Raw genomic sequence first — 14,842 nt, 5'->3', positions numbered from 1 at the left:
TAAGGCCGTACATCTAAATCATTAGTGATTCACAATTCACATCTTTGCTAAATATCAAACGAAAAAAAATTCTTGATGTATGTTAACACATCCTACCATTTAATTCAGCAAAAGAAGGAGCAATAGTACCCAACCAGAAAAAGAGCTAAATGAGATAGAGTTTGCAAATAAAGGTGAGCATGATTAATGCGGATATTTTAAGGTGAAATTCTTAGTGTAATATAAGAAATATTTCTTGTCTTTTAATTAAGAAAAACTAAGAAATATCTTTTATATTCTTTATTTAAAAAATATTTTTTAGTTTTTTTTGGTTAAAAGGTAAGAAACGTTTCTTATATTACACTAAGATCCGTATTAATCATATGCTCTTATATACATTTTTGGGTATGAATGCAAGTGCATAGGTATATGCATGATGCATCCAAATCTATTTTAATTTAATTTCATAAATGCTTTGGATTTTATACTTCAGCAATACAGAAACAAATTATTTTCCCGTTCCACTAATTATTCCTCTTCTTCCTTAAAAGTCTACGCGTTTCATTTATTTTAACGTCCGCTCAAACACGTTTCATATCACCTAACGAAAATCTCAGTACAAACGTTTCTATAAATTGAACTCTCATGAAAGCTTCGAAAGAACATCAAAGCTTTCCTCCACATCTATTTTTTGGGTAAAATTTCCTCTACACCTATGTTTATAATTTAGCATATTTTTATTTTCTCTTCTTTCTGATAACGTTTATAAACTTATCTTTACGTTACATTGCGTTCCCGTGGCAGCCATGACGGATCTAACCTTAGAGCTTAATATCAACTCAGCAAGTGACCTTGAGTATGTCAATCACATCACAAAGATGAACGTTTACGCGGTCGTAACCCTTTTGGGCGACAAAAAGATACAGAAAGTGAAAACCGCGGTAGATCGCCACGGTGGATCTAACCCTAACTGGAATCACGCCTTCAAGTTTTCCGTCAATGAGAGATTAGCCAGAGAAGGCCGTTTAACACTCGTCGTGGGATTGTTCTCCGGTCGAGTCCTAGGCGATAAAGATATTGGTAAGGTAGAGATCCCGTTGGTTTACCTCTTGCCGTCAACTAACGATAACAGTAATGGCCATGGAATGAAGTTTGTGACGTATCAGGTGAGAACTCCTTCTGAGAGAATGAAAGGTTCTTTGACTTTCTCGTACCGGTTCAATGGGACAGACGTTATTTACGGTCCGGTTCACCAACAGGGACCAACGTCGTGGGCTCCTCCACCGAGTCAGCATGGTTATGGGCCGTATCCTTACATGTCACAGCCGCCGCCACCGACTGGATATGGATACGAAGGGCCGCCGCAGTATAGGAAGAATGAAGAGAGGTTGGCGAAAGCTGATCTTCTTGTTTCAGCTGTGTCATTACTTCGTTAGTGACAAAAAAAAATTTATTAGCCAATAAATATACAATTTCCATTTTATATATTTGTTTGTTGAATGAGCAAACTAAACAACTAGGAAATAATAAAATTATTAGTCTAGATGGTTAAGCTGATTAATAAGCATATCAATCTGACTCAGATTGTAAATCTTGTTTAGTTGTTTTGTATCTGTTTCTTAACGTAATTAAGCTATTTAGTTCTGTAAAACTCATAACCAAGAGACCTATAAAATAATTTAACCTTGAAATTAAGTCTCTTCTGGCAGATCAAAAAGAGCAAAATATGAATAACAGAATGGTGTGTTGAAAGAATGAAAAGTACCATTGAATAACAAAAAGGAGGTTTCAGTCGACCTACCACATCATTAACCCCTGATTGCTCTTTTTTTTTTGCTAAATGGTAAATATCATTAAAAAGATAATGAAGATCCGGTTACAAGTTAATGAAACCAAGATATGCTTTTCAGCCAATCAGGTTTAAGGGGTTGCAAAAAGTTTAAAAAAACCCCAAAGAACCTACAGAATTAACATCATGCAACCCATACAATGGTTTACGCGAAGCTAATACAATATTATAGCACAAAAGACAACATTTTGGGTTCCCATACCAAAGCGCTTCTTGTTCATCTGTAACAAAACAGAGAACAAGAGAATAACCTGAAGGCGAGATTGATCGAGCCTCACCGAAGTGGCTCCTAGCAGGCATCGACGGAAGCGCCTGGCTCACGCCCCGGAGCTCCGCAGGAGGAGGACGCCAACAAATCAAGCCCAAGCTAACGCAGAAGTTCACTAGAATATAAACCTGCTTACTACACCGCTGAAGATGAAGAACGCGGTCAAGCGCAGTCGGTCGTTATGGCCTCATTCCGCTGCGCGACACAGAAGATGCAGCGAAGACAGCAAGGTTACAAAACAGCAATCGACCGGGAGCTTTGGAATGGGACATGAAGCACGGAAGGAGCACAAAACTCCTTGAAGCAGGTGACCTGAAGGCGAAGGAAAGCATCACCCTATCCGCAAGAGACGTCGACGTCGAGGGTAGTCCTCAAGACCCTTTTGAAGACGATGAGAGCGGGGAAGAGGAGACAACCCTTCGCTGAGGAACACCATGGAAGCCGCCTTTTGAGCTAAGGAACAGAGGTCCTCGGTGGTGCGCCTCACAACCACCTTTCACTCAGAGAGAGGAGGAGCTCTACGAAAACCCTAGAAACTAACCGCAAGAATAGATCGACTGGGGCGAGACGGCGGAGCAGAGGCGTGGACGGTCGCGACACGTCGAAGCTTCTGGCGGATCTCGGATCTCGGATCTGACCCAGATCCGAGCGCAATCGGCGACTAACAGTAGATCCAGGGCCCCCAAGGCCATCGCAGACCCTTCTCGCCTCGCTGATGGTCCAGAGAAAGCAAAGACCCTTTGATTTCAGTTAAATCCGGCGAAGAAGATTTCATCGGACCCAGACACATCAAGCAAGGAGGAGAGAAAAGGAGAAGATAGCAGAGGGTGAAGGCGATGAAAAGGAACCGGTAGACAGAGGAGGGAGACCGACGGCGAAAGGTGCCGTCGGCCACCTGAACGAGCAGTTAAAGCGGCGGTGACCTGAAGTTTACGATGGGAGAAGGGAGAGACTAAAGAGAGAGTTTCACTTCTCTCTCCTCTCTCTTGCGTTTTTGGTTTTCCCCTGATTGCTCTTTGTTCTATTAAGCGATAAACAACTCCTGATCAAAACATCACCACCACAAAAAAATCAATCATAATTAATAGAAATCTACTAATATATAGGACGGAAGAGAAAGAGTAGAGAAATGACTTATCCATGATCTTCAAGGTTATGCTATTATCTTTTGTGATATCGAATGGAGCTGATGAAGAAGAGTATATTTACACACAATGGCAGACCTTTGAACCAATCATCATGAATCATGATGTACTTTAGGCAGAGCGTAATAAAAGGCAGTGCTACTAACAAGTGGGACGTACACTGCACAATCAGTTATTTAGAACCGATCTTCCTCTTTTCGTCAAGACGACCCAAAGCTCGCAAGTACCCTCCGCCAAATGTGGTTTCTTACGCCACATCCCTTCTACTCAAGACCGTCACGCGACAACACACCATCAAATTTAATGGTTCAACTAATGTCTTTCAGCTTGATTTTTAAGTTACAATAATTATTTTCTAATTCAAGGTCCTTGTAACGTAAAACTTTTTCATTCTTCTGCATCATTCAATAACGAATATCCTGTCAAGAAAAATAAAGTAGTTCTCGTTTCTTATATAGAATATCCAAAGTACCAAGCCTTATGCATTGTGCTAGTGGGACACCACTAGTGTGACAAATAGAGAAGATTGTGCTAGTGGGACGCCACTCAACATATACATGTTTACTATATTTCTTTGAAATTGTTTAAATACCAGTACGATTTGACCATCACTTGATATATGATTGATAAAAAAGACCACCATTTATTAAATATAAAAAAATTTATCTTAAAATATATACATGTACTTTTCATGTTTGCCAAATACAGATATATAATACAAACTTTTAGTTTTATGTTGAACTATAGATTTCTTAAATACGAATTAATGGTTTAAGTGGTTAACAATCTGATTACCTATCATTTTACAAAACAAAGATATTGTATTGTATTGTTTTAATTTTAGTAATCTATAATCAGAGTCAAAACTTAAAACTCAAAACCAATTTATTTTAGTGTTCAATATCTTTTATCACTGTGATAAACTTCCATATAGTTTGTCCGTAGTAATTTTCTATCGGCTTCAATATGAACAAATTTGAGATATATATATTTTGGTAACACATCTATGTTTTTGACACCTTTGTTGAGCTCTGTTGCAAAAATAGCTTTATTATAACATTTTAGTAAGTGGTGGGAGTGAGTTGGTTTTTTTTACCTCTTACCCAAAACAAACTCTTGTTCGTACATGCGGCGAAATTTTCTGCGTGATAATACTGGTATGTACTACTACATGGACGGTTTGTTATTTTTCTATAATTTGAAGTATACATAACTACCGTTGACTCTAGTTATGGCACCCATGTTACATTACCCTTCTGTAACTTTTGTAACAATATAATTAGAAATGTCCTCACGCAAACTTGTGTATATATATATCTTTTTTCTTATTTTACATTTTCGAAGAGAGTACAAGACAAGACTTTCTAAATATGGCTTCCTTCCAGTTGCAAAGAGCCATAGAGAACCCAACACTTGAGCTTAAAATTGTATCAGCCAGTGAACTAAGCCATGTTGATGCCGAAGACAAGATGGACGTATACGCCGTAGTTTCAATTAACGGCGAAACTACTGAAAAGACACAAGCGGCCAAAACACCCATTGACTACGACGGTTGTTTCAATCCGACATGGAATCACACCATCAAGTTTTTGTTCAACGAAGAAGCAGCCCGTGAAGGCCTATTGACCCTCAAGGTCGAGCTGTTTAGCTACTGGCTCGAAGGGAGGGATGACCTATATCTAGGAGAAGTCAACGTCTCCGTTCAGGAGCTTTTCACCACAAACCCGCTTCCACCGTTTGCAAACGGTAACGTCAATAAAATGAAGTCGTTGACTTGCCCTATCAAACTCACAGATGGAGGATGTGCCAACGCAAGGTTGAGCCTCTTGTACCGGTTTAAACCAGCACCGGTTGAGGGTCCATACCATCCAGAGCCTCAAGATCATTCCCCATCGATTGGTCAACCCGTTTATCCAAACCCGGATCCGGGTCGTCAGCTGGTTGTATATTCGCCTCGAATTCAAACGGGCACAACAAAAATGGTTTTAGAGGTCGTGATCAAACACGCCAAGGACATCAGAGATGTCAACGCCTTTTCGGTGATGGATGTATACGCATCCGTTGCTATCCTCAAGGACAGGAAGGTGAAGGACAGGATCAACACCCCTGTCGACTTCGCGGCCGATACAAACCCAAAGTTGAACCATAGGGTTAAGTTTTCTCTCGACGAAAAGTTAGCTCAAGAAGGGCGTTTGATCCTCCTCGTGGAAATGATGAGCCACAGGCCTTTTCTTGGTGACAAGGAGATTGGATTCGTAAGACTTCCTATTCAACAGCTATTAGCTTCGAATCTACCCACTCCGTTAAAAAACGGTGAAGGTAACGGTATGAAGTTGGAGACACACGCTTTGACGGGTCCTTATGGGAAAAAGGGTGTCGTGAGCTTCACGTATAGGTTTCTTACGGAACAAGTCACATTTTCAACGGTTACACCACCATCAACCACAACGTCCCAACCATATATGTATCTACCGGTCTCGCCTCACTCATATGCGTCGTCGGATCCGGTTCAGGTGACCCCGAGTTACGTGCCTGTTCAACAAGGTGGAAATGCTGGGCCAAGCAACGGTCTAGTACCAATTTATATGCCAACGCCATATCAACCACATGGATACCAACAATATCCAACACTGCCGGCGGCCCAACCGTATCCGCATCCGCAGCCACCACCACCACAACTATAGCAGCTTTCCTCGGCACCACCGGATACACACGAATATACTCTGTCGTACCCGTGCTTTATTTTTATTTTTGTTTTATTAATTCACCAGTCATTTTATTCTAGTGAGTGCAATATAAAAAGTTCTCAATTTGTTATTTATAATTAAATGGATTTGATATTTTTCCTGCTTATAATTTGTAAGAAAGTTTTGCTTATTCAGTTCATATTTTATTCATCTTTTTTGTTAGCTTAAATTGGAAAACCCAACCCGAGGCCGCATGCATCACACACTTATATATTACTCTTATTCACACTCAACACTCAATTCTCAATGTGAGATATTTAAATAGGGAAAATTGGATAAATAGGACACTTTGAACTTGGATTTGTCACATTAGGATTTCTAGAAGATATTTTAGGAAAATAGGATTTTAGATCTTGTAAAATACCAAAGTACCCTTAATTTACCAATTATGTTGAATTTAAATTATAAATTATAATAATTTTCGTAATAGATTTTAATGTTAAAATTAAAATCTATAAAAATTAAAAAATAAAAAAAAACACTAAATGGGAAAAAAGGAGACGCGGGATGCCGCAAACCTAATTCCCCTTTCTCTTTGTCTTCTCCGTCGTAGACTCGTCGCTCTCCCACGGCGATTTAGGGTTCAACGGTGAGAAGCTCTGTTCTTCGTCGGTGTTTCATCAGCCCGTGGTCTCTACTCTCGTCTCCGTCACCATCCTTTTCGATCTCACTGAAGACACAACGGCTGCGAATCGTTCTTCCTCTTCGTCGGGTCAAATCGATTTTCGAAGTGTTCTTCCATCAATTTCGCCTCTCAATCTCACAATTCTTCACAGAAGGTATTGGATTTCATCTATAGATTCTCATATTAAACGAAATCGAAGTGTTCTTCCATTAAAGCTTGATTTTTTTTTAAAATGATTTGCCGTGTTTCTTAAAATAATTTTGTTTCACGGATTGGTTGATATTATTGAAACCTTTACATGTGTGATGATATTGAAACCTTTACATGTTGAACTAATAATTTTGTCACGGTTTGTAGCTATGTCTGAGGAGCTACCGAAGAGGCTTTTTAAGGAGGGCGAGGAGCCCCGAGTTACTCAGATCAACAACAACTGCAGGATCGACTACATAATCCGAAAGTTCCAAGCGTGGCTGCCAAAGGAGTTGGATGTCGTGAAGAAAGACCCGGTTTTTCATCAGATTTTTAAGCTCCATGAGAATGGTCTTGGATACTCTGCGAGGGTGATACACAGCTTCTTGTGTAGGGAGCTGGTGACTTTCTTACAGCACGAGCTATGGTTTGTCTTTGCGAGGAGACCGCTTCGATTCTCATTGCAAGAGTTCCACGCCGTAACCGGGTTTGAATGCGATACTCACATTTCGATTGAGGAGTTTGAAGAGTGGAAATATGATGGTGGTTTCTGGAGCAAGGTTTTGAGGAGAAAAGATGGAACAATTACACTCTTCAACCTGTGGACTAAGGACAAGGAAGCTGTAAAGAAATGGAAGAATGCAGATCGCATACGTCTTATCTACTTGGCGATCATTCTTTGTGTGGTATTGGCGAGAGATGAGAAGGCTAATATCCCCCTGAAGTACATCGCGGTGGTCATGGATCTTGACAGAGTTCGAAGGTATCCTTGGGGAGTTGCTGCTTATGACCTTCTCTGCAAATCCATAGCCAAAAATCGTTCCCAACTGAAGGAAAAGACCACTAGCTATGTCTTGGATGGCTTCTCATACGCCTTGCAGATTTGGGCAATGGAAGCGGTGCCAAAAATCGGGAAGCTTTGTGGAAAAAAGCTGGATAAGGGTTTCAAGGACGGTCCTAGATGCATAAACTGGATGGGAGCTGCGAAGGTGTCATATGAGGAGATCATTCGCTTGGAGGAGATTATTACACCCAAGGTAATTTTATCTATTTATGACGACTCTTTCCGGTTTGAAATGAGTAGTTAGTATCTAACTGTATTTCCCTGTCTTGTGTAGGATGACATCTACCCATACATCTCATGGACAGGAAATTATGATGTTGTCAAAGCTCAGGCGTTTCGCAGAGATGATGATGTGGAGGATGACAGAATCAAGGTTCTGATGGAGATGATAAAGAAGGGGCATGATTTTAGTGAGCATGTTTGGGAAACTGAAGAAAATGAAGTGATTTCTTTATCTCTCGATGACGAATCAGCTGTGAATGATGAAGCAAGCGTGAATGTTGAAGCAGCCGAGAGTGATGACGACTTTCAGACTCCGAAAGGATCAAAAAACGTTGGTTCTAGATCAAAGAGGGGTAAAAAGAGGCTTCCCGATCGTGGTATGGAGAAGAGAAAGCATAAGGTTCTCGCAAGTGGCGCAAAGCAAGCTCCTTTTAATGAAGACATGAAGGCTTTTATGACACAGTTGTTTGAGCACAACTTCTCTGGAATGGAACAAAGGATACAGAAACAGATGGCCGAGACATTTGAGCAGATGCGGACAGAGCTTAAACAATCACGTAAGGAAGCCAGCGTTGAAGTTGAGCTTGGAGAGCCTTCACCGACAAAGCCATCGACGAGCCAGGCACCGTTGAGGAGGTCCACACGCGGGGTAAACAAACACTAGTCTTCACCATCCTCTTCAATGTTATTTTGTCTTGTTTAAGTTCGTGGTTTGCGTGTCTGTTTGTTTTATTGGCATCTAAGTTATCGGCCTGAATTTTGTTGTACTTTATAAGGTCTCGGTTTGTATGTGTGCTTGGTGTGTAAGTGTTCTTGGTTTGTAAGTGTCTTGTTTGAACTTATGTAATGGTCTGGAACTTTTATGTAAAATAATTATTAATGATAATGTATTTTGGTATCTCAATTATTGCTTATTTGTCATGAAATAACAGGATGGTTCCGAGACTACATTCGATGTGAATTATAGTGAAGCAGATGATTTGGGTCGCGGGATAGGTACACAAGGGGTTGAAGGGCTTTCTCAGACGTCGTATGTGCCAGGCTTTGATCCATCTCAGGACAAAAAAGAAGAAGACTGGTGGACTCCAATGACTTCGGTCCGAGGTTCAGTGGATAATCCAGTAAAGAAAGAAAAGACAGAGATGAATACAGCTCCACCGCCGTCACAGTGGGAGAAATGGTGCAAAAGAAAAGGTCATGGACTTCAGCTTAGCGATTCACCATTGCCAGAAGATGCTTCTCCGCAGGCGTCACTTTATTATATCTCCGAAGAGTCATGGAAAGGATTCACGGAATGGGCATTAAAGCCTATACCTTTAACAATTGGTCCTACATGCTTTAATTTGTCTGTAGCTACAAGAGTAGTAAGTGCTGGAAAATGGCTTGGAAACGAGGTAATGAATCTTGTACTAACCTTTAGTGAATTTATCTTCCTAACACTTCTTATATGCTATATTACTTAACTTTCATTGTAAATTTTTAGGAGATGGATGCGGTTATGTTTATATGGCGTGTGAACACTACATTGAATCGTTGGGCCCCTCGGCGTGTTGCTTTCATGAGTGCTATGTTTTGCCTCCAAGTAGACGCTGCATACAAGAAGTTTTTACCAAACAAAAAAGCCTATCAATTGCCTGATTTCCTTCTTGGGTACGGCAGAGGAGAGCTTCCATCTCATGGGCGGACTGATCTAGTTTGGGGTGTTGATGTTGATCGACTCTACTTTCCTCTGTTTGTAAATGGTAACCATTCAGTTCTTTTTACATCCTAGTATACATTTCTTCGTTTACAAATTTTTGTGGACACGAACGCAGGTAATCACTGGGTTGGTGTCTGTGTAAACATCATTGAAAGAAAAGTAGAAGTCTTTGATTGCGGTCGGGGAAAGAACAGACAGTACGTTGAGAAGTTTGCTGCTATCATTCCTAGGATTGTGAAGTCCGTTGCACCACAAGAAAGACAGAAGCAGCTACTCCTCTCATCATATTCTATCGTGGATGTGCCTATGAAGTTGAGATTGAATAAAAGTTGTTGTGATTGCGGTGCATACGCTTTGAAGCACTTGGAATGCTCGCTGCTTGGTCTTGACGTCAGTTTAGTGGATGATGAAATCATTATGGGTTGTAGACAGAAGATTGGAGTGGACTTATGGGAGGCTGCACACGACCCCATCTTTGCTGAGGTTATGACACGATATGTGCCTTCACCATGGGAGAGGTCTGAGGTCTTTGACCTGGAGGATGATTGATTAACTGTGATTTTAGTAGTTTGGTTTGTTAGAATTAGAAAACAACTTTGGCTTTGGTATTTGATTTGAATTAAGAAACAACTCTAGCTTTGATTTTGTATAAATTATGAAACAACCCTATAAAGAACAAAATCATAAAAACTGAGGACCCAAACCCTAAACAAACCCTTAACTAAAACCATAACCATAGACATACCCTAACCAAACCCTTAACTTAAACCATAACCATAGACATACCCTAACCAAACCCTAAAACCATAATACAATCATGATTCTTAATCATACCCTAAACAAACCCTAAATCTGTAATTCATAGTCAAACCCTTAACCCTAAATAAACTCTAAAACCATAACCGTAGACATACTCTAACCAAACCCTTAACTAAAACCAAATACAAATTAATCCAACGCCTCAAACACACACCTATTTATTGATTATTTTTGTACATTGGTCACTATCTAAGTACGTCCGTCCACTATGTTTGATAGATGTTTAAACACTAATTTAGAGGGTTCAAAGACAAAGTTCTTGTGGTGTTATCGATAAATTCAAAATGATTTTTTTCTGCTCTGCCTTAGCTAGAATACGCGTTCTGGGAGTATGAAACGACGTAGTTTTGGTTATTTTTTTGACCTAATCTCTTTTCTTCCTCATTCTTCCTCGACAGAGAGATTGCAGCGGCGAAAATTTGGAGATCGACTCCCTCATGTCTTCAGTAAATTCTTCATCCACTACAAGAGATCGCCTCGCGAAACAACGGGGAATTCCCACAAGATGCAATTGCGGTGAGGCAGTGAATCGTTTCACTTCAAAAACAATTCAAAATCCGGGAAGATTATTTCATTGTTGTCCTTTGGGATCTCAAAAGGTTAGTCATGTTATCATATAACTGTCTCGTTGTTGTCCGATGAGAGTAGAATTAGTCAATCTAATTGTGTATTGGATGTTACTGATGAAGGACAAAACCCACTTGTTCAAATGGACTGACAAGTCAGTTGTTGAGGAGATTGAAGACTTCCAAGACCTGTTTGACGTGTTACTCGTTGACAATTCCGAGTTTCAGAAATCAGTGAGAGCTGGTGAGGCCATGATGACACGCCATGAGAGTAGAATTCAAGAGATGGAAGATGCAATGTGCCATTGCGAAGAGAAGACCTTGGAATGCATTAGGGAACTTAGGGGCATAAAAGCTTTGTTTGTGTGTTGTTTGGTGATGGTCTTCTTGTACCATATCTATGCATGATGTTCAACTACTTTTATGTGCTTCCTCAACTTGTTGTTTCTTATTTTCAAAGAAGTTAAGACCATGTTTCTTGTTATTTCGAGGTGATCATCATCTACTGAAACGAATTATTTTGCAATTACTTTGATTGTTACTAGAATAAATCGATTTGTCTCTATAGTTTAGCAAATACCAAATTGTCAAATAGGTTCTTAAACAGAAGATCAAATTGTTTCAAAAGCAATAAAGAAAAAAACAGAGACAGATGCAGACACATAACAAACTAGATGGGTAAATCGCATGTTCCTCTCTTGTGTCCTTCAGTTCCACAACGGCTACACTTATGCTTTTTATTCTTCTTTGATCCTTGAGAAGATGCGATCTTGTCTTCTACTGATTCATACCTTCTCTTTACTGGTCGACCAGCACTCTTTCTTGTCTTTGGTGGTAAAACCTTTGCAAGTTTAACCTCAGCAGGGACATTCCATTCTGACTCTACAACTGCTATTGGATTAATGGAATCTGCATAGGCGGTTCTCCACGCTGCAGTGCTGTATAAGGCGTCAGTGAATCTGTGCACTTCCATACCTGTCAATCTCAAAAAAAACTTGATCAATATGAAGTCTATATGATGAAAATCCCGAAAATAAATAATTCTCAAGTATTCATGTGTTTATACTTCCATACCTCGTGAATAAATTGCAGGAATGGCGTGTCGGCAAGGAATTTTTCCTATATCATACTTACCACATGTGCATGTTCTTCTTTCCAAATCAACATGACAATCATATATGTCTCCTTTTACAACCGATCTGAAGTTGTCAACCTTGTAAACCTGGAATCCTTTTGCCTTCACAATTCTCCTATCAATCTTTCTCTCCACCTTAGCGGTTAAAGGATCTAGATGCTTTGAGCTTAACAAGCGACGCTCATAGAACCATCGAGTCAACAGTTCTCTTATACTATCAAGCAAAGGAATAACCGGATATTCTCTAGGTATTCTAAGAACTGAATTTATAGACTCTGCAGGGTTCGTGGTCCTAATGTCATACCTGGAACCAGGGAAGAGAGAACGAGCCCATTTGCGCACATCAGCCTCCCGTAGATATCTTCCAAGCTCAGGACTCATATCAAAAATTTCGGTGATACGTTCTTGAAATTCAGTGTATCTATATGCCCGTGAAGCCTTTTCTACCAACGCAGTCAATCCTTTTGTCTTGAAAAATGAGACCACATTGGTCAATAAGTGATGAATGCAAATTCCATGTGCTGATCGAGGGTAGACAGTCCCAATAGCTTTAGAAATAGACGCATTTCTATCTGAGACAAAAGCTAGGTCTTGACAATCAGCAATAACCACTTTCAACTGTCTGAAGAACCACCCCCAAGAATCGTCATTCTCTGAATCAACAACCCCAAATGCAATCGGATACAAATTAGAGTTACCATCTACAGCAGTAGCAACAAGAAGTGTCCCTTTGTATTTATTTTTCAGAAAAGTTCCGTCAACAACAATCACCCTTCGCATTGCATTGTAGAATCCTCTAACTGATTGCCCAAATGACATAAATAGATACATGAATCTTCCCTTCTCATTAGTTTCATAGTGAGTATGCGTACCAGGATTTGCTTCTTTAATCATATGCAGATATGCTGGTATTTTAGAGTAACTGCGATCTGGTATACCTCTAGCAGCTGCAATAGCAAACTCACGAGCTTCCCAAGCGTGCCAATAAGTAATCTCACAACTATGCTCCATTCTCATAAATTGAATGATGTCATTCGGTTTTGGGCCATCGTTTGCATCATCAAATCGATGTTGTATCAGAGTCCCAATTGTTCTTGCTGATGCTGTTTTTCCGAATTTCCTTTTCTTTGAAGGAGCACATGAATGTCTTCCATCACATTGGTTGATCATGAAATATGTAGACCCATCTATTCCTTCTGCACGCACAGTCCAGTTGCACAATGCATCTTTACATCGAATATACCACCATTTTCTCGTGGATTTGATAACAGTGTAATCGAAATTATTCTTCATCGCTAAAATTTCCATTGTTGCCTTCAGAACCCCTTTACTTGTGAAAATTTGATCCTTCTTCACGAAGTCTCCTCTCCAAGCTCGACCATCCTTATCACTGTCTCCATTGTTTTGAAAAAGTTCAATGTTTTCACTCCTTAAAGGACCGCAACCATCTGCAGCGACATGATTCGTTCTTTTAACAAAAGACTCCTTTGACGGCTTGACAAACTCTGCTCGATTTATCTCAGGAACTTCTTCATCCTCAACATTACTTGAATCGCAAGGCTCCTTATTCAAATCGATATTGACTCGTTCCTTTTGATTTACACCGGAAACAGAGAACATCACACACAAGGTAGTAGACGATTCCCTCTTTGCATAGCCCACAAAATTAGATGCTTGCCGATCATTGGTGATAATAATAGGAGGATTCCCTTTTTGATTCAACAACGAATAACTGAACTCGGCATTAATGGCATTATGGTCCACCCCATAATCCTCACACACCATTATCTTGAGCTGCTTCAACGTAGTAGTAGTTGCTAATGTTACCATTCGACCACGCCTTTCTTTGTCTACCACGAAACTCCAGTCATCACCGCGACTACACATCCATTCACCCGATTTGACATAGATTAGAACCATGTTGTATTGATAGAGAAAAGAGAGATGATTATGTCGATGAAGAAGAGAGAAACACAAAGAACGACGACAAAAGATCGTGGGAGAAGGAGAAAAACGTGGGAGAAAATATTCTTGGAGATATTTAGGGAAGATTTAGTTTAGATTTAGGAAACATCTTTAACCGATTATGGAAGTTTCCATATTTTTCGGATTTCCTGTAGAATGTATAACCTATGTAAGTCAGAACACAGTAGAGTAGATGTGAAACATATTCTTCCCTAGGCGCCACATAAGGTAAAAGGCAGACCACATCATGGCTCCAAATATAGATAGGGTATATCAACGCATTGTGGCTACATGTCGTAACCAAGCTAAAGGTATAAGAAAGACATCTTTCTTGATTATAACGTAACGTAACCTAGCTTTGGTTAGAATATATAAGAAAAGATAGGTTACGTTGTATACCAAAGATATATCTATGTATAAACATTAGTAGCCGAATTCTAGACTAAGTAGATGACCAGAATGAGTATTATAACTGTAGCTAGAAGATGAAATAAAATATGATTCATTTTAAAAAAAAAAACAATTTAAACATATATATTGTCATACTTATGTTTCCAATAGTTTTGATATTTTTTAACATTTTTAAAATTCAGTTTACTATTTTTTCTATTAAAAAAGGGTAAAATATGTCCAGAATTGTCCAAAATATCAGAAATCCTATTGTGACAAATAAAAGTTCAAAGTGTCCCATTTTTCCAATTTTCCCATTTAAATACCACATGAACAAAGTAAACCAAACAACAAAAAGAAATGAAGTTAGTACTTGCCAAAAAGCCAAAGTTTTAGAGAA

The 14,842-nt window shown here is 39.6% G+C and overlaps 4 protein-coding genes across 5 annotated transcripts; 3 read left to right on the top strand and 1 right to left on the bottom strand.

Moving 5' to 3' along the window:
- The first annotated feature begins 296 nt into the window (after positions 1-296).
- LOC111201536 (protein SRC2-like) lies at positions 297-1,466 on the top strand. The gene is made up of 2 exons (XM_022693772.2): positions 297-674; positions 784-1,466. Exon 2 carries the CDS (start codon positions 786-788, stop codon positions 1,413-1,415), a length of 630 nt encoding a protein of 209 aa, XP_022549493.2. The 5' UTR covers positions 297-674; positions 784-785; the 3' UTR covers positions 1,416-1,466.
- A 1,099-nt stretch (positions 1,467-2,565) lies between these two features.
- On the top strand, positions 2,566-6,239 carry LOC106444328 (protein SRC2-like). The gene has a single exon (XM_013885815.3). It carries the CDS (start codon positions 4,612-4,614, stop codon positions 5,923-5,925), a length of 1,314 nt encoding a protein of 437 aa, XP_013741269.2. The 5' UTR covers positions 2,566-4,611; the 3' UTR covers positions 5,926-6,239.
- A 14-nt stretch (positions 6,240-6,253) lies between these two features.
- LOC125575130 lies at positions 6,254-10,065 on the top strand. 2 transcript variants are annotated; one of them, XM_048776780.1, is made up of 4 exons: positions 6,254-6,767; positions 6,971-7,839; positions 7,921-8,517; positions 8,801-10,065. In XM_048776780.1, exons 2-4 carry the CDS (start codon positions 6,973-6,975, stop codon positions 9,329-9,331), a joined length of 1,995 nt encoding a protein of 664 aa, XP_048632737.1. In that variant the 5' UTR covers positions 6,254-6,767; positions 6,971-6,972; the 3' UTR covers positions 9,332-10,065. The 2 variants fall into 2 exon arrangements, with proteins under 2 accessions (XP_048632737.1, XP_048632736.1); XM_048776779.1 differs by having other exon boundaries at positions 6,254-7,839.
- Positions 10,066-11,494: 1,429 nt separating this feature from the next.
- LOC106354927 lies at positions 11,495-14,757 on the bottom strand. The gene is made up of 2 exons (XM_013794967.2): positions 12,027-14,757; positions 11,495-11,927 (listed from the first exon to the last, which is right to left on the bottom strand). The coding sequence occupies exons 1-2, from the start codon at positions 14,005-14,007 to the stop codon at positions 11,623-11,625; spliced, it is 2,286 nt and encodes a 761-aa protein (XP_013650421.2). The 5' UTR covers positions 14,008-14,757; the 3' UTR covers positions 11,495-11,622.
- Positions 14,758-14,842: the final 85 nt, after the last annotated feature.

Source organism: Brassica napus, chromosome A3, assembly GCF_020379485.1.
Source record: "Brassica napus cultivar Da-Ae chromosome A3, Da-Ae, whole genome shotgun sequence".
Taxonomy (NCBI): domain Eukaryota; kingdom Viridiplantae; phylum Streptophyta; class Magnoliopsida; order Brassicales; family Brassicaceae; genus Brassica; species Brassica napus.
The sequence above is the reverse complement of the archived record's forward strand: the minus strand, read 5'-3'. Positions and strand labels throughout refer to the sequence as shown.